At 37.1% G+C, this 23,092-nt stretch overlaps 3 protein-coding genes and 1 long non-coding RNA gene across 9 annotated transcripts; 3 read left to right on the top strand and 1 right to left on the bottom strand.

Annotated features, from left to right (window-relative positions):
- The first annotated feature begins 981 nt into the window (after positions 1-981).
- LOC113278681 lies at positions 982-2,067 on the top strand. Its single transcript, XM_026527470.1, has one exon. The coding sequence runs from the start codon at positions 982-984 to the stop codon at positions 2,065-2,067; it is 1,086 nt and encodes a 361-aa protein (XP_026383255.1).
- Positions 2,068-6,309: 4,242 nt separating this feature from the next.
- Positions 6,310-7,965, top strand: LOC113278576 (O-acyltransferase WSD1-like). The gene is made up of 6 exons (XM_026527415.1): positions 6,310-6,714; positions 6,799-6,877; positions 7,015-7,082; positions 7,302-7,520; positions 7,601-7,738; positions 7,810-7,965. The coding sequence occupies exons 1-6, from the start codon at positions 6,310-6,312 to the stop codon at positions 7,963-7,965; spliced, it is 1,065 nt and encodes a 354-aa protein (XP_026383200.1).
- A 1,694-nt stretch (positions 7,966-9,659) lies between these two features.
- LOC113278473 (purine permease 1-like) lies at positions 9,660-10,745 on the bottom strand. The gene is made up of 3 exons (XM_026527329.1): positions 10,601-10,745; positions 10,111-10,241; positions 9,660-9,938 (listed from the first exon to the last, which is right to left on the bottom strand). Exons 1-3 carry the CDS (start codon positions 10,743-10,745, stop codon positions 9,660-9,662), a joined length of 555 nt encoding a protein of 184 aa, XP_026383114.1.
- Positions 10,746-14,319: 3,574 nt separating this feature from the next.
- On the top strand, positions 14,320-17,451 carry LOC113282493. Of its 6 annotated transcripts, none has more exons than XR_003326988.1 (8): positions 14,320-14,657; positions 15,040-15,209; positions 15,358-15,490; positions 15,668-15,825; positions 15,939-16,029; positions 16,134-16,212; positions 16,560-16,652; positions 16,924-17,451. It is a non-coding gene; the product is annotated as an uncharacterized LOC113282493 (long non-coding RNA). The 6 variants fall into 6 exon arrangements; XR_003326982.1 differs by having other exon boundaries at positions 15,353-15,490; XR_003326980.1 differs by having other exon boundaries at positions 15,353-15,825; positions 16,924-17,025; positions 17,170-17,451.
- Positions 17,452-23,092: the final 5,641 nt, after the last annotated feature.

Raw genomic sequence — 23,092 nt, 5'->3', positions numbered from 1 at the left:
GGATAAGAATAATGAGTCACGAATTTGGCTGAAAGGGCTCAAGGACGTCGCATATGATCCAGCTGATGATGTCATGGGCATACATAATCGATAAACTCAAAATTATCTTAAGACAAAGATATATTATTTCAAACGACGTCCTTATTGTTGATGTCAATAGTAATTCCGACGAGGACTCTATGATGATCAGTTCAACATCATGTTTTTTTGTAACAAATTCAATCCTCCATTTTTGGACTTGTTAACAAACTATTAACGGTTTCAATAGTAAATCTGACGAGGACTATATGATGATCAGTTCAACATCATGTTTTTTAATAAAAAATTCAATCCACCACTTTTGAAGTTATTAACGAATTATTAACAATTTCAATTTTTCAGGAATCCTACATTTTAGGTAATATTAAATATTATATATATCCTGTAATAATATTTAAGATTTAAATAAAATAGAAATAAAAGAAAACTGATTTTTGATATATAGTTCATGGCTGATTTTGTGGAGCCAATATGATCGGTTTGTTTTGTGGACACTCCTAAAAGGAGTGTGCACAAAATTGGATTCTGGAGAAATTGAAGGGCTATAATAGACAGACTGTGAGATTACAACATGTGGCAATCTACTCAAATGAACGGGCATAGATACTATTACTGACCGTTCAATTAAAATTTGAATTATTGCACTCCTCCAACTCAACTTCACATCTGAAGCAGTTGACTTTTCCCCCCAAAAGATCTACATAAACACCGAGTCATATCATGTAGGGAATGGTGAAAAATATCATTGTGGTTTGATACTTGGGTAGGTGATAAACCTTTAATTGATACTGTGAGATGCACTGACAGAATAAAAGACAAGTTGCATTTGTCTTAGAGTGATATAATGGAAAATGGAGTATTCCATGTGCTTTGTAATATTTCATCCCAAATTCATTACCAACAATAAGCGGAGAGAAAGAGAAACTCATATGGAGTGGAGATATGAAAAGATCTTTTACTACATCATCAGCAGTTGAGAAAATTAGAAACAAGCAACCAAGAATACATTGGCCTGATCAAATTTGGAAAAAAATTCTGCATCCAAGCATTGCTAGTATTGTATGGAAAATTCAACAAGGGGTGTACACTGATGATGAGAAATTAAACAAGAAAGGCTATTCTCTTGTTTCTAAATGTTGTATCGGCCAGCATCATCAGGACAGTATGGATCATCTCCTGTGGACCTGCAGTTTCAACAAGCATATATGGCAATGGTTAGTCACTATTTTCCAATTCCAAATACCTACTTCCTTCTCAGACATTCTCAAGTTTGCAAAACATAAAAGCTCAATTGTCAAACAAGCTTGGATAACAACAGCATGTGCAACTATGAGAGAACTATGGTTCCAAAAAAATAAACTTATTCATGAGAACATACCTCCAAATTTGGAGTGCTTCAAAAGAAAAATCATGAGCTTAGTGTTCCATGGTGGTTACAGAATGGCAGGTACAAGATGGGGGAAAAATTATAATTCTGAAATACTTCAATTCTTTAACCTTGGTCAGAGAAATATGAAGTTCAAAAGAATACAAGAATGTCAGTGGTTCAATCCAAATGAAGGCTATGTTTTATTTTGTTGTGCTGGAATGGCTGTTGGTAATCCAGGTATGGCTGGTTTTGGCATTCTAGCTAGAGGTCATGATTTTCAGGTCATTGCCACTGTCTCAGGTGGGACTGGTATTGCTACTACTTACGTAGATGATGCACTAGCTGTTGTGTGGGATATAGAATGGGCAGTTAAATTACAATGCAGCAAGATATTCATCAGATCTCACTTTCTTACAGTAATAGAAGATGCAAAAAAAGGTGTGATTCCTTGGTGCTTACAATCAAGATGGATGAAAGCCAAGAAGGAGATTACTGAAACTATCTATGAACAATCTTATAAAGAAGTGAACTTTTCTGCAATTGAGCTAGCTAAACAGGGTGCTAGATTACCTCAGGGGTCTGTGGTAGTTAATAGAGGGAATCCTTCATCTCTATCTCAAATAGAATTACCAGGTAGAAAGTATTATAGATTCTGTTAGCCATAACAGGTCTTCTTAAGTGTAATTTCAGCTCTTTTTGATTTCTTTTTGTTCTTCAAATTTTGTAATTTCTGAATCTATTTAAAAGAAATAAAATTGTGATTCAGCAAAAAAAAAAAAAAACCGAGTCATACCATTAAATGTTCTAAAAATTAAGCATACAATCCCGAAAAACCTACTCAACATTTACTCCCAAAATTTTGGAAAAGAGACAGATCACTTTTTTATTTTAACCTAGAAATATGATAAATTGGAAAAGTAGTGATATATATTTTCCAAAAACAGAGGAGGTACTATTAAACTGCAAATATAACTAACAAAAAGATAAACATGAGTTGCCCAACACATAAGATGGTGTACCTGAGGTAAAAATAAGCTTTAGCATCATCTTTAACCATAATATAGTTTGCCAACACAATGCAATTTGAATAATACATGTCTCATCAGATGAAACATCGAAATAATAGCCAAATAAACACCTTCTAAATTTTCATTTTTTGTTTATTTTTTTTTTAAATTTTGAAACATTCCGCAGGGTTAAGGAGACCCCCACCAAACAGCAAAACTAAAACCAAAAATAACTAACACGAAACTAAAGAGTGAAATTCCTATCCTCCTCAATAATTTCCTTCAAATCCTCACAAAAATCATCGGGCGCAATCTCAGCAAAAGCCTTAGCAAGATGCATAACAGCAGCAAGAAAGCATCTTCACAAATGAGATACACGTCTCCAGTTATGTATATTCCCGAAGTAGGTTTAGGATTCTTGATATTAAACAATTTATAAACATCCATAGAACTAGTGGTAATGTTAATTTTAGACTTTTTCCTATTTAAAGTGAGCTTCAGAGCTAACTCAGCACCTTTAAGTTCCAAATTCACAACATTATCAGGACCTGAACCACCAACAGGCAACCTACCAGAATTCTGAATAATTGAACCAAACCCTCCAGACTAATCCCTCCTTGGCCCATCGATATTGATTATTACCTCATCCACAGCAGGATACATTCATCTAAAAGGGATAACTCTTTGTAGACTAAGTATATAAGAAAGACTTCATCTATCCAGAAAAGATTTAACTCACAGTGAGTCCATATCAGAAAAAAGACTAGCTTTCACTTTCAATCTCACATCGGGTATAATAAAATTTATAGAATCAACAATACCTTGTCCATATGCAACCTCTTAGTTCGTTCGTTTCAAATGTGATACACAAAGCTATTTATAGCCAATTTCCTGATGGTATTTACACCTCCTTTCCCTACAAAATTTACCATACACCACTTAATAATTTGCTACTAATCCAAAGAACAACACATGGTGTACCCTATCTTATACATAAGACCCTTTCAAATAGTATAAGAAAGACGCAACTATAAAACAAATGATTCCATCTTTCACAACCTCCTTAATTACAATGTAAGAAACTAACATTATTTATAGTACTCCACTGTAAAAAAAAAAAAATTCTAGCCTTCAACCGCCTATGCATAGCCAACCAAATTATAAAAGATTAGCAAGGAATTGAACCCTTGAACCAAACAAGCTGAACCAATCAACCACTTTCCCCTACTGAGATATAGCCCCATAAGTATCTTTCATTGAAAAGTATTCATTTTAACTGGCCATCCAAATCAGTTTATCCTCCTATCTAGAATCCACTTCCACTTGTTTTACGTGCTCTAGAAGATTAATACCACCAACATCCTCTGGTAAAGTCCACTTATCATCTACAATAAAATCAGATACAGAATAAAAACCCCGCTGAATAAAATAATCCATATCACCAATAGGTATCTAATCACAAAGTCTTCCTCTTGAATATCAGAAGCCAAACAAGAAACTAGTAGCATGACCATTCCCCCAAATAGTTCCTACGAATGGCTTAGCTAAATCTCTGCAAGCTAAAATTCTCCTCCAACTCCAAGAAAAATCTTGTGGCACTTCCATACTCCAAGAATATTGGGATCTAACCAAGTTTCCCTGAACCGATTAAGTCCAAACAGTTTGATTCCTCGAAACCAAATCCCATATGTGTCTCAAATTGGCAACATAGTTGGTCAACTCAATATTTTTAACACCAAGACCCCCTTCAGCATATGGCTTACAAATCTGAATCCAAATGATTGTATTATGTCTCTTGCCAATGTCAGTACCAGCCCATAAAAATCTTATGAATATAAAATTAAGTTCCTTGTAGACCCACTTAGGAAGTACGAAACAAGAGAACCAAAAGTATACCATACCATACCATACAAAACATCTTTCATATAAGCAATCACCTATGAGAATAAGCTAAAAATCCAATTTTCATGATTTAGTTCTCATACTTAACTTAGCTAATAGAGGCAAACAATCAATTTACGATATCCTAGTAGAAATAAGTGGTATACCTAAGTATCGAACATGGAGGGACCCCTCACACACCAAACATAAAGAAAAATAGGATCTAAAACTTCTCATTGGATACAAGAGTGATAAAGAGAAGATTTCTGCCTACTAACCTCCAATCCAGAGCTAACACTAAACATCTTCACAGAATCTTTAATCACCTCAGCAGTCTCAAGAGTACTTTTGAAGACGACCAAAACGATCGTCGGCGAAGAAAAGATGGGACAATTTAGTATATTTACATCTTGGATGAAACCCATATATACTTGCCGTGAACCACTTGCATTTGCAAAATAACATCACAATCAAAAAGAGGTAAGGTGATAAAGGACAACCTTTTCGCATCCCCCTCTTAGCATCCAAGAAACCATATGGTGAACTATTAACCAAAATAGAAAATTTGGAAGGAGAAATGCACAACATTTATCACCCAACGAATGAAATCAGTAGGGAAAACAAAGTTTTCTAGTGAAACAGATACATCATTCCAGCTAACAGAGTCATACGCCTTCTTCAAGTCTTTTTTGTAAGCAAATCTCTTCTGCCTATGATAGTCCTAACCAACTCGTGGGCCAAAATTATATTATCCTGAATGTACCTTCTAGAAATAAAAACCGATCAGTTCGAACTAATCAACCCTCTCATAACTACTTTCATTTTTAAAAGACAATATCTTAGTTATACATTTATATATTTACATTACAACAAGAAATATACCTAGAATCACTAATAGAGATAGGGGTTATCTACTTTAGCAACATGAGTTATAAACGTATACTATTTACCTATTTAAAGAGCTTTCCCTTATCGAAGAAATTCATAATAGCAGCTACAAAATCATTCCGAAAAATATCTACTTAGTTGTGGATCCTATGTGGAATAAGACTTTTTTCCTCATGCACCTTCTATTAGAGAAGCTCTTAGCAGCAACAGATTTCTGGGTATCTGTTACTCTTTTTTTTTCTAATACACACGAGGAGTCCCACACTTGTGGATAGAGATGCGTTTTAATTAAATCGGATATGTGTTGACTGGTCAAAACTTTAAATCGGATATGTGTTGCTATGATCTAAGGTCCAGATTAGGGGTGGGACTTGGGTTGGTTGTGCGGGTTAGAAGGCTTGGCCGAGGCAGAGCCGAGCTAGGAGTCATGTGCCCAGATTGCCCATCGAACCCGTGGAACCCATGGACGTACTGCCCAAGTCCGCCCAAGTTATGTTCCTCGGGTTTCCCGGGTTCCTCGGGTTGGCCCAAGTTTCGCTAGACATACGATTTTGTTCATATGAAAATAACAAACTTTAGTAATAATAAGATTCAATTGCTCCATTTATCTTAAATTTCCAAATAACTGAAGATTATTTACAATAATATAATCTTTTTTTATACTGAATGATTAATGAGATAGATATAATTTATATTTTCATTATTAGATTTGAAGATAATATCTAAAATTACTCTAAATAGATAATAATACCAATTATAAAAATAGTTTTATACAACTATATCATAGTTCTTCGGATTGGGTGGGTTGCTTGGGTTAGAAATATTTGTGCCCATGCTTGCCCAAATTTAACTCGGGTTTGTAAAATTTATGCCCAAACTTGCCCAAAATTTTAAAATACGTTGCACATGCCCGCCCAACGTTCGGGTTGGGCACGGGTTGGGTGGGTTAACCCAACCCAAGTCCCACCCCTAGTCCAGATTCCAAAGAATTGAACCTTGAGCCTAGGTCGGGTATTCTCCTTGTTAACATTTATCGCTCATTATTAATCCAAACTTTAAAAGAAAATAAGATTAAGAATAATTGTGGAAAATAAGATTAAGAATAATTGGGGTCATTTTGGAGACATGCCTCTCAGCATTGATAAACCATTATGGGAATTACATGTACTGAAGGATCAAAACTGTCTAGTATTGAGAGTTAATCATTCTTTAGTTGATGGGGTATCTATAATGTCTTTGATCTTAACCATGTGTAGGAAAGTTGACCAGCCTGATGAATTACCTAGCATCCCTAAACACAACCCCAAAAGTAGTAGGATCAATATGTGTGAAATGATATGGAGATTTGTAATGAAGATATGGTTAACTATTGTTTATTTAATGGGTTTCTCACTTAGATGTTTGTTTATGAAAGATGCTAAAAGCAAGATTAGTGGTGGACATGGTGTTGAACTATGGCCCAGGAGGCTTGCTACTGCTACGTTCAAGTTAGACGACATGAAATCTGTCAAGAATGCCGTCCTTAACGCTGTTAGTATTATCTGTCTCCCTCCATCTTTTAGTGTGTTTTCACCGTCATTTAGTTTTCAGAATGTGTATAAATTTATTTGGCAGACAATCAATGACGTTCTTATCGGAGTTGTTACATCTGGATTATCACGATACTTGGATTACCATCGAACCCCGAACTCAAGTAACTATCAAATTTATTTCCCGCTCAGAAAGCTAATTACACCTTGGACTCTCGAGCAATTTAATTAATGCTGATTTTTTTTTTGATCTGCTGCTAGAGTTTGATCTGAGCTAATTCTTAAAGAATTATTTGTTTAGCACCCAAACAGGGACTTCAAATCTCGGGAATGGCAATGGTTAACCTTAGAGAACCGCGTGGTTTGCAGGTCCAAAACATTAACGACTTCAAACTCTTTCTTATTGCATAATTCTGGCTGGCCTGCTATATATAATAGTGCACTAGTAGCAGACTTCTTTCTAAAGAAGATGCACGGTACAACCCTTTCATCGAAGTGATGTTAGCATAATCACCTTAATTACTTGCATCTATTTTAAGGAGTTACCTGATAATATTTCTCATATAAACGTCTCATATAAATTTACAGGATATGGAAAATTTGGTGAAGAGCAGTTCGGTGACAAGTTGGTGGGGTAACATATTCGGATACATTTTACTCCCAATTTATCCCCATAAAAGTGTTGGTAACAATCCGCTTCGATATGTCATGAACGCCAAAGAAATACTTGACAAGAAGAAACTATCGTATGAAGCTCATTTAACTTACGCAATTACTAAATCAGCAATGTCACTTTTGGGTCCCAAGGTTGATAAACTACTAATCAAGTGATCAGATTCTGAACCATCCGGAATGTACGAGTGATCAGATTTTATTGTGTGTTGCAGGTCACGTATTTGCTCACCAACAGGGTTGTTTGCAATACAAGTTTTACGATAACCAATGTCGGTGGTCCGCAAGAAGAGGTTATGTTTGGAGGAAATCCAGTAACTTCACTACGAGCAACTTCCTCAAGTTTACCCCATGTAAGCAGCTTTTTCCTTTTCAATGATGATTTGTTTCAGCGGTTCATGGATTCTAAGTAATTAAACTACAGGCACTCACAATGCATATGATAAGTTACGCTGGAAAAGCAGAAATGCAAATTCTTGTGGCTAAAGACATTATACCAGACCCTCAGTTCCTCACTAAGTGTTTTGAAGATGCATTGCTTGAAATGAAGGAGGCTTCTACTGCTTCTGTTAAGACATGATCAGAAATTCTAAAGTACTGGTGTTGTACTCCTCTTGCTGAAACTACTCGTGATAAGCGTGTATCTTTTTTCTTTTTTTGGTTAACAAGATTGCTGAAGGGGGATACTAATTCATAGGAGACAAAAAATTCTTGGTATCCCCTTTGCTAATCGTGTTATTTTATTTCAGTTTGCTTGTATTAATAATTGATTTCGTGCAAATGAAAATATTTTATGCCTGTTCTCACCGTTGAATTAGATTTATAATTTTGTTCGCGGATGGCACGTCTCCGGTAGCATTGAAATGGCACGGGAAAAAACTAAGAACTTAATAATAAATTAATTAATGAGAATTTTAAGAAACGGCCACACTTTCATTATCCGGTTTAATAAAGTACCATCGTTTTTTTCTCAATATTAATTAAATGCCACAACTATTAGCTTTTCCGTCAGAACCCACAATCTTGGTCTTTTCTGTTAACTCGGTCAAAAGAATCTGTTACGATTTACATATTTACCCTTGAAAACATAATAATCACGGGTTCACCATCTTTATCACCGGCAAACAAAAACAAAAACAGAAAAGAAAAACTGCCTGCCTCTCTTCTAGTGCTGCTGCCCGTATAGGTCCTCCATGAATGAATTTAGAAGATTGTGAATGTTAAGAGGGGAAAATTGTTTGAGTGATGAATTAAGGAGACAAATTTGGTGATTGGGTTTAATTAAGATTTCTATTGTTGTTTCAATTTGATTGATGAAATTGGTGATTTCTTTTAGGGTTCTTAAATCGGAAGGAAGAAAATCCAGGGTTAGGTAATCGTTGGTGGTCATGGTAAGCTTTCAATTCGATATTCGCTAACATGAATGATATTTGTTAATTGGTAATTATTGTTACAGTCAGATTTTGATTTATGGGAAATTAGTCATGTACAGACGTGAATAGTAAGAAATGATCAGTTCAAAACTATAGTACATACTCGGATTTTGCGCAACAATCTCATGAACCATTGCTTATTAATTCTTTGTATGGATTTTTTTTTCCGTCTATTTCATCTTTATTCATTAGGATTATTTGTTGATTGATAAAAACAGTAGCAGTTGACACCCCTTCATTACCAGAAACAAGCTTGGAAGGTATTCGATAGAATTCCCAAGCCAGTTCGCTTTGTTCACCAACTTCAACTCCAACTATTTGCAGGGAGAAACAAGACCCGAATCTGTTTATCCTAGCTTGGTGATTCCAGTGGGTTTGATCAATCGAATTATAATAATTTGTTGGTTTTTTTTAATTTAATTTCTTTTGCAACAAGATAAACAGCAGCAGTGAATTGAGGAATGATTCAAAACTGAGTCGCCGTCACAACTCGGTCTTAAAACTGAGTCGCCGTCACAACTCGGTCCTAATAAGAATATTTTGGGGGTTTAATTGTCTTTTAACAGGTAGATTAACTGTCATGTGTGCACTAAAGACGGAAAAGTCAAACGAATGGCATTTTATTAATTTTGAAAAAAAAAAGTTACTTTCTTAAACATGAAACTGAAAGTGTGGCACTTTATTAAATTCTCTTAAATTAATTAAAAAAATTTAATGTGCAAGCATTTCATCATCATTTTGGCCCAAAAGGCCAAAAACTGAATATATCAATTACATGATCATTGGATAATTCTTAATACCCGATCTCTAAATTCATACCCAAAACTTGGTAGTCAAAAAATCAGTATATTAAATTACTGGTTTGAGGAGGGAGGTTTTCGTCTTGCTTTAATTCGGAACTCTGCTTCTCCGCTTCTATGTGTTCTTTGTAGCCTCCGTACAAGTAAGAAATGAAACCCCATAATGAGAGGAACAACGCAATACCCTTTTCAGATTTGAAACTCTCATTGTAGAATACGACAGATAGGATCTCCGTTATGGGTAGCATTACGGCAGCGATAATACCAGCAAGCAAAGATGTTGAACAAAATATAACTCCTGCTGTCCCGACGAAGTAAATCTACGACATAATGGCAATAGCTACTAGCACTACGTAATACTTGACCTCCCCGAGCTCATACTCTTTACCTTCTCTTAATATTTCCTAATTCAATTCGTATTAAATATTAACATCCAAACAAATTATCTGATCAAAAAAAAAAACGGTAAGAAAATCCTGAATAAGTTGATACCTTGTGATCATTGTTTACAATCATCCCAACAATGCAGAAAAGGGAAGCAAGCACAGCCATCACAATCTGCATTTCTATCACTAAACTGTAAGTTAAGGATTGCTTAGCTTTAATGTACACCAACTCCGCCACTGGGAACAACAATCCACTGATTACAGAAGCTCCAACCGTGAGAAAAAAACCCAACTGTTAAAAGCACAACTACATTTATAGAATACGGAGTGAATTTTTGCTTAACAAGAACATATGCGAAACCAGCCGTAAAGGCCAAATGAGTGGACATTATTAATGTAGATGTCAAGACGGGAAGAAGGGAAACACCATGAGTGTATAAGTAATCGTTTAACCCCAAGAGGAGACCGATAAAAGCGCTAGCAATTATCAGAGGCTGTGTAATGGTGAAAAAAAATTTCTCTGCCATTTTCAACACCGCCGCGGCGGCGATTGAAGATGTATGAAACCGAGAGAGGGAGGATTAGAATCGGCCAACCTGCACTTGCTAGCATACTCGCGAACCATATTCGCTTACCACCACGGACGAAGTAGAGACGGATTAGAAGCGGACCTCCAGTGGCACCAATTGCTAATAAGATGCAATTGAAGATCATAAGGTACTTTCTCCTGACAGTATCCATGTTGTTCCAAGTAATCAGTAATGCTTTAGAAGTTTAGTTCCTTCTGGTTGCAAACATTATAGTTTAGGTAGGTCTCCGGTGCATAATTTAATGTTTGAATGTCGATATTGCTACAGTTGCATTGCACGTTAGCAATTAATAAGATTTTAGCAGATTTGACAATCTAATATACCATTAACTAGATAACCACTTGCACGGTGAGGGGATCGAAATCCAAACTAATTATGACTAATCCTTCTAATCTCACTACTCATAGGAACGGGTGTAAACGGTCGTTTTTCATTTTTGTTTTAATTTTAAGAAATTAAAGACGACATCGATCTGTTTAGGTCGAGTTGATGGAGGAGTTTACAATAACTGGGGACTTTCAATTTTTGATTATCAAATCAATATTGTAAAAAATGACCTACTTGTATCCAATTTGATCGAATTGGAATGCTGTTGAAAAATACGTGACAGACGTAAAATGCATTTTCTGATCATACAGAAGGACTACCTTCGGTTATCCAATTATTTCATACAGACTTGGTCGTAAATAATCACCTAAAGCTTTAGGGTAGTGAATCTCACGTCTTGTCACGATGAATGCCAACCAAATATGAAGAAAATTAGAGAAAGCAAGTGGCATTACTCCCGGGCTGGTTGTGTGAACACATAAATTATGAAGGCGTCCACGTGTTCCCAAACAATAATCGCGTGAGCCGATAAACAATACGTAGAATAATGTAAATACAAAACGACACGGATCACGTTGACTCATCGACTCAGAGCTTTTGGACTCGTCCTTGTCTAGTCGTGAGGGATCGATTCAATTATTCTACACAGTTCCGAAGCATATATCACAAGACATAATAATGATAACAGAAAGTAAGTGCTGAAATGTAAATGAGACAATGATTTACGTGGTTCAGCACTAAGGCCTACGTCCACGGGGTTGAGGGTTTCACTATGTATGGAGATATTACAAAGATAGTTGAATGACTTTTAGGTGAATAACGATGCCATGGGGAATAGAAATCATACTTACTCTTCCTATTTCTTTTTCCTAAACTCTTCTCTAGTTTTTCTCTCAATTGGTCGACCCATTCTCTCTTGGTGGAGAGGGGTATTTATGGTAGTGGTACATGGGGTCCACCGTCAGAGGCCGTTGGAATCTTATCTTCTTGTTCTTTGTGTAGATCTCACTGGTATCCTCGTTTTGAACCGATGCCCCCAGCGGTTTATACTTGGTGACGATGAGTCGCCTCTTCCCCCTCCACGGGTTGGTTGACACGTATGCTAATCTAGGTTGTTTAATGCGGGTGGTTGGGTCGTCTGCACGCGCCAGCTAATTGCCTTTCACCCCTGTCACATCCGCGTCAGTTGGACCAACCCTTGTCGTTGATCTTGGATCCCTCTCGAGATGGAATAAAGTGAACTCTTGGGTGTTCTTCAGTGCTTCGCAGTAACCCTTTCCTTCAATGCTCCTCGATTCTCAGCCCTCAGATCCATCAGATGATGGTCTTATACTGATGAAACGTGTTGCTTGAGTATCTATGCATGGCATCATATCTCGATGCTCCAGGTTGTGTGTCCTCCACGTGTGTCTCTCTAGACACGTGGCGAGTGATGAGTTATGTGCATACAATTTGCCCCTGATCTTCTGACTGAGGCGTCAGTTGAAGTTAGAGGAAAATCGTCCTCACATATTCTTCATCTCTCTATAATAACTTCCCTTAGATTTTAGGGCACGTTTCCCACTCCTGGTAATAACTTCTCCTTGGATTATGGGCACGTTTCTCACTCTTGGTAATAACTTCTTCTTGGATTAAGGGACGTTTTCTATCTTCTTTAATGTTATAAATAGGAGAGAGAATGCTAAAAATTTGAAATAAATTTCATTCCCTCATTCTCTTGTCAGGTCATAATTCTTTCTCCTCTGAACCTTCTCATTCTTCTCTTCTTGTTTTCTAGCCATTAACTTCTGCTGGTGATATTGTGAGTAAGATCTTCCTAGGATTCTTCTAAGTTTGACGGTTGTTGTTGTTCATTGTCTCCTATCGCACGCTACCGCTCATAAGGCTTTTGATACAGGTATGAGATTATTTTTTCTTCGATCTCGATTGTTTGTTCATCTTCTGCTACTGTGTTCTTAGTTTTGTGATGAAGAACAAATATACAAAGTATACATACTTGCCCCTGTTCTTTATCACAAAACTTACGGATTCGTACTCGAAGATTTAAGCTTGTCCACGATGTTCCCAATTAAGTTAGGGTTTTTCGTTTTTGATGAATTTAGGGTTTTCAGTTGATATTTTTTGACGGTAGAAGTTTTGAAAAATTTCACGTTTTATGATCTTCATTTGCTTCTATGCTTGTATCTTTATCTTGTTTTTATGCTTCTTTGTAGATATGGCTGATCGTCAGCGGGCTCCCTATCAAACACCGCCACCGAGCCCTTATAGGTCTCCCCCACATAGAAGTCCTGATATATCTCCGCCGAAGGGTGCTTCGTCTAGGCCTTTGCAGTTAGACCCTCGTGCTCAGAGGACCTCATCTACTGCTGGTCCATGAGCTTCATCTGTCAAGAAAGGGGATCAGACGGAGGGTCCTCAGGGTTCTAGGTATGTCGTTAATCGCCCTGCTGCTTCTCAATGCTTTGTGCCAGCAAATACGCACACCCCTTCGCCTCATCGTACTGAGCCGCTGAACGCCCAACCTCTTCGTTCTATTGCTCCACCTACGATAACCCTACAGAAACCTACAGCTCCACCTTCTACCGTTCCTGTGAGAGGAAAATCTACTAAGGGTCCCGCATCGAAAGCTGATATATCAAAGAATCATCCTAGCAAAAGGAAAGCTTCAGATATGAGTCCCCGAAGAGACCTTCGCCGGATCCTGCTGGCGATTCGGACACTGCCCCACTTATACGAAGCGTCACATTTGGTAAAAAGAAGGTTACTTTCAAGTACGTAGATCTTGCAGCGTTCAAGGCGAAACATGAACTCGAAGCTTTTGATGTCAGGTTTTACGCTCCCGATGATGATCCACTTATGATCTGATTTCGAATAATCAATACGATGAGTTTCATCTGTTAACTACGGTGGGAGCCTTCGGAGCTGGCCTCATGTTGCCTTTATATAAGTCGGGAGATTCTTTCTACTATGCCGTCTTGGATCATCGTGAGGGTTCCACCCCTCACAGCCATTGCCGCTCGGTGGTGCAGCTGACTGGAAACTATCTTCGTACACTTAAGGAGTGTTATCACTATGAAAATATCTACTTTTAGCCACGCGCTATTTGCCACGGGTTCATACTAGTCGTGGCTATTGATGACATATAACCACGGCTTAGCCTGGAACGTGGCAGGGGGTCACTCATTTGCCACAGCTTGTAGAGTATTTGCTTCCGGCTGATAGTTTACTCGTACTTGTCATCTCCAGAGTAATCCATGGCGTTTTAGTCACGACATAGTAGGCCGTGAGAACTGACTATGTCGTGAGAACTGGTGGGCTCTTAGCCACGACATAGCATTCGACCCACGTTCTTAAATAAGATAACCTACCACTTCTCCTTCTTCCTCTCCTCTCAGGTCCCGTTACTATCGACCTAAAAACCAAAAAAAAAAAATGCATCTTTCTCTCCTTTCCCATGCGAAGAAAATGCCTAAATCTAAACGTCAATTCTTCATCTCCTACTCGATTGTTCCAACCCGACGAGAAAATCATTCCTACCTTTTATCAATCATTCGCTTTATAAATCCTAAATCGTGTTAACCAACTGAACCCTAAATACCATCAAAATTAAATCAAAACCGAAGCAATTGTTTTGAGTTTTCTCCTGCTTCTTTCTTTTTCTTCTTCTTCTTCTTCTTCAGCAAAACCTAGATAATGATTAGTCCTGTTACAAACCTAGATGCTAAAATTTCATAGGGTAAGGGATATCCCCAAATTTGTTTCCTTCTCTTGTAAATCTAAATTCTTTCAATTTATGTCTGGCAGTTTAATTTCTTGTTTATTATGATTTTGTAATTCAATTTTTGAAATTTAATCTGTCTTAATTTGATTTTTCCTTATTTATGGATATGGATTTCGTAATTACTTGAATTGATGATTTTTCCAGCTTCTATGATGATCTGAATTTCTTTGATCCTTTAATGAACCCATATTAATTACGGTGGATCTTGACTTGCAAATGCTCATAAAAATTTGATGGGATGACGATTTTGCGAAGACAGGCATGAACTTTTTTATTTTGGAAAACATTACATAACTCTGTATGATAGTCCTGATGCTTCCAATTTCTTGTATTGTAGGTTTTGGCTGAATCAATGACTTGGTGAGTAAGATTGGTGAATTGGTGGCTGATCCAAAATCACAATGAATACACTGAGAAACCCGACTTTTGATTGATGAAGTTATCCAGTCAGGTGTAGTTCCTCGTTTTGTTCAGTTTCTTCAGGGGGAGCAATTTCCATAACTTCAGGTGAATACTTGCTCTGAAATTGAGTTGGGTTTTCCCCTTTTTTTATATTGGAGTACAATTAATTAAGTAAATAATGGTTTAGTGAATTATTTTGGTTTTCCCCTTCTTTTGTATCCACTAATTTATCATGATTTTGATTTTAGAACAGTTTGAGGTGGCTTTGGCTCTTATGAACATTGCTTCTGGAATCTCAGAGAATACCAAAATGGTCATTGGGCAGGGAGCTATCCGAATCTTTGTGGCACTTCTCAGTTCCCCCCAGTAATGATGTTCGAGAACATGTAACTTGAGAATAAAGACATAAGGAGTGGAGTTTCTTTAATATTATTTCTTATTTTTATAACTTGGCATGATTTTTCTAATTTAAAGGATGAGATGAGGTGAAGTTACTTTCCATGTGTAATAAAATGGGGCTTAAGACTAACAATTTCTTGTATCTTTAAAAAAAAAATATCTAGGTTATGCGGGCACTTGGAAATGTTGTCGGTCATTCACCTAAATGCCGAGATCTTGTTAAATCAATTAAATGAGCATGCCAAACTTTCTATGCTGATAAATTCCACCTGGACTTTATCTATAATTTTGTCGGGTCAAGCCACAACCTTCCTTTGAACAGGTATGAGTCGCCAGTTACAACTACTGTTAGGTTGGTTTATGGTGTCCTGCTTGGCATCCCTAATAGAAACTAAATTTTCTTTGTTTTTCAATTCCTTGTGGAGACAAATCCAGGAATCCTGCACTCCCTGCTCTTAAGCGTCTTATTAACTCAACTGATGAAGAAGTACTTACAGATGCCTGCTGGGCTGTTTCTTATCTGACGGTACAAATGACTAAATTCAAGTTGTTATTGCAGTTGGTGCATGTCGCCGACTTGTTGATTTATCGATGTAGGTATCACTTCATTGTATTATGTTTCTTTTGCAGTCACCCATCTCCTACTGTACTCATTCCCGCCCTCCGCACTGTTGGCAATATTATTACTCGAGATGATCGTCAGACTCAGGTACCATCTTCCATCCTTATGAAATGTGACGAAATGTTGTATTTAAACTTTTTTTTTTTCATTTTTTGTTATGTTGGCTTATGTTTATTTTGTCCTCTATCTAGTGATATCATTGAACTTCAAGCACTTCTCTGCCTCATGAACATGTTGACATAACCAATAAAAGAATATAAAGAAAGAAGCTTGCTGGACTATCTCAAACATTACTGCTGGAAACAAGGACATAAAGGATTAGCTAACTTTTTCAAACATAATATAGTGTTACATTGTTTCAGAGCTTCAAGTGGTTTATTACGTTTTCATCGTTCTCCACATAACATATATTAGTTTCTTTTTTTGTTATTCAGGTGGGTGATATAATTGATTATGGTATGTACATAATTTACCACATATATTCTAAGGCTATGTCCTGGATGCTCTTTCCGACCAACGAGGTAGAGGTGGGTTTCCCTGGGTTCTTGTCAAGTGTTGTGGTTGAGGATTCGATCTTGTAGTAGTTTTGTAGGATGTTTATACAACACACACATCCTAAGTTATAGGGTTCACATATAGTGCTTGGTAGAAAAAGATGAATTTCTCTTATTTTTACTTTAAAATGCATGAGCACATGTACTCGTTTATGGCAGTATGACTGTATATTATTTTTATGTTTCGACCCACATACAATAATCTGGTCTTACTCATCTCTAATCTTCATTTTCATTATTACAGCTAATCTTCGACGTTATCCAGTTCCTATGCAGTTTGCAGGAAAGTAAAGTTTTTTCTGCTCCTTGACTTTCATTTATGAACATCTTCATTTTGATGAACACAGTACGTTTGTTTTTTTTAGTATTAGTGTATCACTTTGCATATATCAGTTTTTTAAAATCAGAGCTTCTTCTGAAGCTGTGGGACAACTAATGTGTCATGTTTTCTAACTGTTCATTCTCTACTGATATTATATCACTGGATCAGGATATCATGCACCTCTTGCTGGGAGGACAAGTAACTTCATACTTAAGAGAGATTATATTTCTGGAAACACATCCAAACTCCCGGGTAGACCAATCTGCAAGTGAAGAAATGTTACTTAATCCATCTGTTATAGTTTTATTTTTAACCTTCAACTATATCATTTGTTGGAAACTCAGCACTGAACTTGAATTTCTGTGGTGTTAAGATTTTCTGTGTTGCTTGAATGTAATAAATTTAGACCTTGTAATTCTTTTTTGAATGAATAAATGATGTTGTTGGAAAGATTGCAGTGTAATAAATATCATTTCCAGGTCAATCTGAAGTTGTTGACATCAAAATATTACAAGGGAAATGGCATTTTGTAACAAGATAACGGTAGCAAGTAGTTGAACCAATAGCCAAACTCTGGCATATATCGTAGCAAACTACCATAAACATGTGCATCCTAATTTGTAGTTGCAGGAAATCCTACACTACATCCCTCACAAGATTTCATTAACATTCAACTCATTTTTGGATTAACAATCTTAATTTTATTGATGAATCTTTGAACAATCCTATAAGAAAAGATAAAGGAATCAAGAATAACCAGTGCTCTAGATTTTCTCTCTCCTATTTACTTGCTTCTCAATCAAAAAAGATCTCCCTCTTTCCTTTACAACTGAATTGGCTATTTATAGGGAATTACATAGTGGATGACAGCTGATATGTCCATTATTTTCGGATATGGCCTGCGATATTCTCGCAACCTTACAAATGTTAATCTCGCAAACTCTCTAATTTTCGCAGGACCATCACATTTTTCTTATGATTTAGCTGACGTCGTTTATTATGTCATTATTGAAATTGTTCTGCGACACTGTTGTGTTGTGTTGTTGATAATTTCGCTGAGGCATTACTGCTGCGAGATTCTGATCCTACATCTTGCCTCTTCTCATATCTTCTCTGCGAAGTAGAGAACGATGTGAGAAATGCCGCAGTTGTTCATCTCTTCATATTCTGCATTTATCACACGTATCCTTTCTTCCATCTATTTCTTGACACGTCTTCTGTAACCGCTGCTTTTTAACCGCTCACGTCTTTTCGTATTAATGGTGTTTATCTCTTCGAGTAAAAAAATCTTCTCTATATATTCTTCTTACTCTTCTTTCCATTTTCTTTTTACTTTCTCTTCTCTTTTTATTCTCTCATCTCTGCAACTCTATTGTTCTTCCATAAATTCTAGCATTGAAACTTTTCTTCTTTCTTCTTCTTTTACTCTTTTTATTTTCTTCTTCATCTCCATATTGGTCCCTCTGTAGATCTTCACTGTTCGTAACTTTCTTAACTTTTACGAATTAATCTTCCTGCTGGTGTTTTCCATGGATTCATCGAGGTTAGTTTTCTTTTTTTTTCTTATGGGTTTTGCTGAAATTGATCTTGCTTACTGCTTTATTTGATGATGATGCTTATGTGATTCCCATACTGTTGTTATTTCAGCAAAAACGCCTCTAACACCAAATTTACGGTTCAGAACCCTAATATTCCCAAATCGCAGCATAAGATTGTTGTAAACAAAAGAAAGTCTGCGAATCAGAAGGTAGTAAGAAACATTATTCTTTTCTAATAACAATATTGTTGCCTCTGTTTCTTATCTGGATTGTAATTCGCAGGGTGATAAGGATGCCAACAAACCTCTCAAGAAATCTCGCCACCTTAAAACCGTTGAAACCTCTGTTCCATTCCACTTACTTATCTCTTCTAAATCTCCTGCGACATCTTCGCAAGTTAAACCATTATCTCCAATTCGCGAAAAGGCTGCCTCAGATTTCATTTCTTCAACTGACCTTTCAATGATTGAAACCCCCCTTATTAATCCTTCTGTGAATGAAACTTCTTCCTCCTATTGATAATGTTTCTCAACCTTCTATCATTGCCAGTTCTCTACCTGAGCCTCTTCCTTTTTCGAAAGAAACCGTGGAAGGAATAGATATTGCTTTCAAAGTTTTGTCTGAGGTCCTGGATGATGGCAAGAAGTCTCCCATTGATCCTGTCAAGTCTGGTATTTGCGAAATTCTGAGTAAGTATTTTGGCTCTGACAGAGCTGCTTCCGCAAACACTTTGGAAAAAGAGTGTAATGCTCTTCGTCTCGAAAATCAAAAGCTCCAGAATGTTTGCTGGATCGCGACAATCTTCGCAAGAAGAATGATGAACTGAGAGGTATGATTTCCTTATCTGTGTCTTCAATTTGCCTTTCTAATGATTTTATCCTTTCCATATTTAATTATCCTTGAAATCCCTCTTTCGCATGTTAAGCCTTAAACCAGAAACTAATAGAGATATCAATTTGAATCTGCTGTTGAAGAAGCCCGTGTTGATAAAGATTTTGATGGATCAATATAACCAATTAGATAACCTCTATTCATACTCTGTTGATCATATAAATAATCTTACCAATGAAAATACCCAATTAGTTCGGAGGCAAGATTTATTAAGTAATGAAATCTCGCCTCTCTTATTCTTTAACTAAAGCTAATCTAGGGATGGAATCTTTATCAGATGAGAATAAAACTCTATCTCAAGAGAAGCGAATTTGTTTAAATAAGATGGCGATATCTTCGCAACAACTTAGCATCCTTCAGAAAGTATGTGATGACCAAGAACAATCTCTTCGCTCTTTGAGAAATGAACTTAAAGAAGTAACAGAGTCATCTATCGCTGAAAGAGATACACTCATTCAAGGTAGAATAGCTTTAAGTGTAAAGGCGAATCAACTTAAAGAACAATATTCCAAATTAGAAGAATCTTATTCTCTTGCGAAGAAAAATGCCTTTCTTATTTCTAAAGAGAAAAATCTTCAGTCTCGACTTAAAGGTTTAGTTGGAGATAAATTTGATGATGCGATGGACCGTTGGGAGAATAGTTGTCTGACCTTGATTCAACACCTTATTTCGCAAAAGGAAGGTAGTCATAATAGTTTGACTGCCTTAACTATCTTTTCTTTGTCATATCTTTTTGAGTTCTTCATCTTACTGAAATTTTGTATTCTACTTTTCGCAGAGTCTGAGAAAAATCTTCATTCCTCCATTTCTGTTTTGGAGGCTAAATATGCCAAAATTCGCAAAGAAAATGCACTACTCGTCTCTGTCCTTACTGGTTCTCGCGACCGAGCAGAAAGAAGACTTGATTATCTTGCTTACTTTAAGGATATTCAAGATAGGAATCATCAGAGAGCACTTCTTCGTCAAGTTCATCTCCGGCTGAAGTCCTTGTAAATGATATTTTATTGTCCAAATCTCTTCCTCCTACATCAATCGAACCTTTGGAAGTAGATGATGATGAAATTCCTCGTCCTGCTGACAGTGATTATGATTATGAAAGTGGTGGAGAGAATAGTCTTTTGGAAGATGGAGAAGAGATCCCTTCTAAGGAAGCAACTGCTGGTGCTAATCAAGATGAAAACGAAAAAAAATCTCTTCTAAAGAAGTAATTGCTGGCGATAATCAAGGTGGCGGCGAAAAAGAAGTCCCTCAAAGGAATTATTGTTGGTGAAGATCAGAATCGAAATGAAGGAGGTTGGCGATAATGAGAACATTGGCGAAGAGCGTCCATTATCTCCTTCTACTGGAATTAATACTGAAGCATGAGCTTCTTATCTAGTTCTATCTTCTTGAATTGTTCATCTTTATTATTTTTGCGAATAATATTCTTCAACCAACTTTGGAATTAATTTTCCTTTTAGTATTTTGCTGGCGAGAAAGATAATGCCTCTTGTTTACTGATTCCCATACTTGCCTCTCATTATCTTTCTTGCGAGAAATGATCTGTTATGAATACTTATAAATATTTTGTTTTGTCATGTGGTCTTATTTTGCTTCCTAATTAAAGGTCTTATTATGCCACCTCTTGTCATTGCGACAAAATCGCAGGACGTCCTTGCACTTTCATGCAAAAACCCATTGATCTTGCCTTAACTTTTTCTTTTGTATTATGCCTCTTCAGGAATGTTGCGACAATATGATAGGCCTAAATATTCTTGCGAAAATAAAGCCCCATTACATTGCCGTCTTGCGACGAAATCGCAGGACGTCTTCGCACTTTCATGCGAAAACCCATTGATCTCGTCTTATCTTTTTCTAGTATTATTGCCTCTTCAGGATTGTTGCACAAATATGACAAGCCTTAATACCCTTGCGAGTAAAAAGCCTCATGACATTTGCGTCTTAAGACACTTATCAGCTCCCTAATGGAGGGTGCCGCCCTTATCTCCCCCTGGTTGCCCCTTCAAGGAGGCGTACTTCTACCATACAAGGTTAGCTCCTCCCATCCAGTCTTAACAACAACCAGTTGTTTTCGCAGCCTCTTATCCCTTTTACCTATAGGGTTTATGGTTACGAGACTGCACCCTAAGTGGGGTTTTCTTCGGGCCGAGTGCAGTATAAGCCAAGACTTGTCAAGAATGGCAAGGTACGCTCCAGACGCCCCTGGCACTCTTGACTCAACCGTGTACCTCGGCGCCTTGATCAGATTCTGCACTCCTTGGGAGAGTCCTTATTACCTTAGTCGCCCAACCTAAGTCATATGCTTAAGCTGAGAATCCAAGGTGCCTCTCCCGGATGGGCTTTATTGACCCCAAATCTCCATGACTCAGGTTCCGGTGGCGGTGTAGCCTTTCCCTGAGCCATGCAACAGGTACCCCCTTATATGACGTACTTTAGGTCTTACATTTGCCTCTTGCGAAATTTTATTCGCGAACTAGGGTGTACGCCATAAAGGTTCGCCCCTTTCTTTTATGTCATTGTTCTATGATTATCTCTGCGAAATTTTCGCGCATCATGATCTTGTTTCGATATGAATAATCTCGCAATTATTCTTTCAGAATCCATAACTTCTCAAAGCTTCTTACGGATAATATCTTTTTAAGTACAATTTGTTCCATGGTCTGTCAAGTCTATGACCAACATCTCTACCTTCTGGATCCATTAATTTATAAGCTCCTGTTCCAACTATCTCCTTAATGATGTAAGGTCCATCCCATTTTTTCGCTAATTTTCCACCATTTTCTCGCTGATATATTGGTGTCTATCGCAGAACTAAATCTCCTGGTTGGAATTCGTGTACTTTGACACGTTTATTATATTCTCGGGCTAATCTTCGCTGATAATTCTCCATATGTTGTAAAGCTCTTTCTCTTTTTTCGTCTAATTCATCAAGTTTGTTTGAGATCAAACCCGCACTAAGATTTTTCTCCCAAGCTTCTCTCTTTGTTGTCGGAATAACAACTTCTGTTGGTAACACCGCTTCAACTCCGTATGTTAAACAAAAAGGTGACATTCCAGTAGCTTCTCTTCTAGTTGTATTATAAGCCCATACTGCATTATGTACTTGTTCGCACCATGCTCTATTGTGTCCTTCTAATTTCTTCTTTAATAAATCTGCAATTGTTTTGTTTGTTCCCTCTGCCTGCCCATTAGCTTGTGGATACAAAGGAGTAGACTTTCTACATTTTATCTTAAATGCATTAAGTAACATTTCTATGTTTTTTCCTTCAAACTGTTTCCCATTATCAGATACCAACTGCGCAGGAATTCCGAATCTGCAAATGATATTTTCGAATATGAATGTAAAGATATCTTTGTCGCGAATGTGTTTTACAGCCTTCACTTCTGTCCACTTTGTGAAATAATCTGTTGCGACTATTAAGTATCTTCTTTGTCCAGATCCTGGTAAAAATGGCCCCACAATATCTAAGCCCCACTTTCCAAAAGGCCACACACTGGTTGAAGATGACAATGGTGCTCCAGGTGCATGTATTTTCTTTCCATGCCGCTGACAATCTTCGCAATGTCTTGATATTTTTTTTGCATCTTCGTGCATGTATGGCCAGTAATAGCCTTGCATTTTTGCTCTATGTGCCAAAGATCTTCCCCCGCTATGATTGCCA

Source organism: Papaver somniferum, chromosome 1 (genome assembly GCF_003573695.1).
Source record: "Papaver somniferum cultivar HN1 chromosome 1, ASM357369v1, whole genome shotgun sequence".
NCBI classification, from domain to species: domain Eukaryota; kingdom Viridiplantae; phylum Streptophyta; class Magnoliopsida; order Ranunculales; family Papaveraceae; genus Papaver; species Papaver somniferum.
Note: the sequence above shows the minus strand (reverse complement) of the source record. Positions and strands in the feature narration are given on the sequence as shown.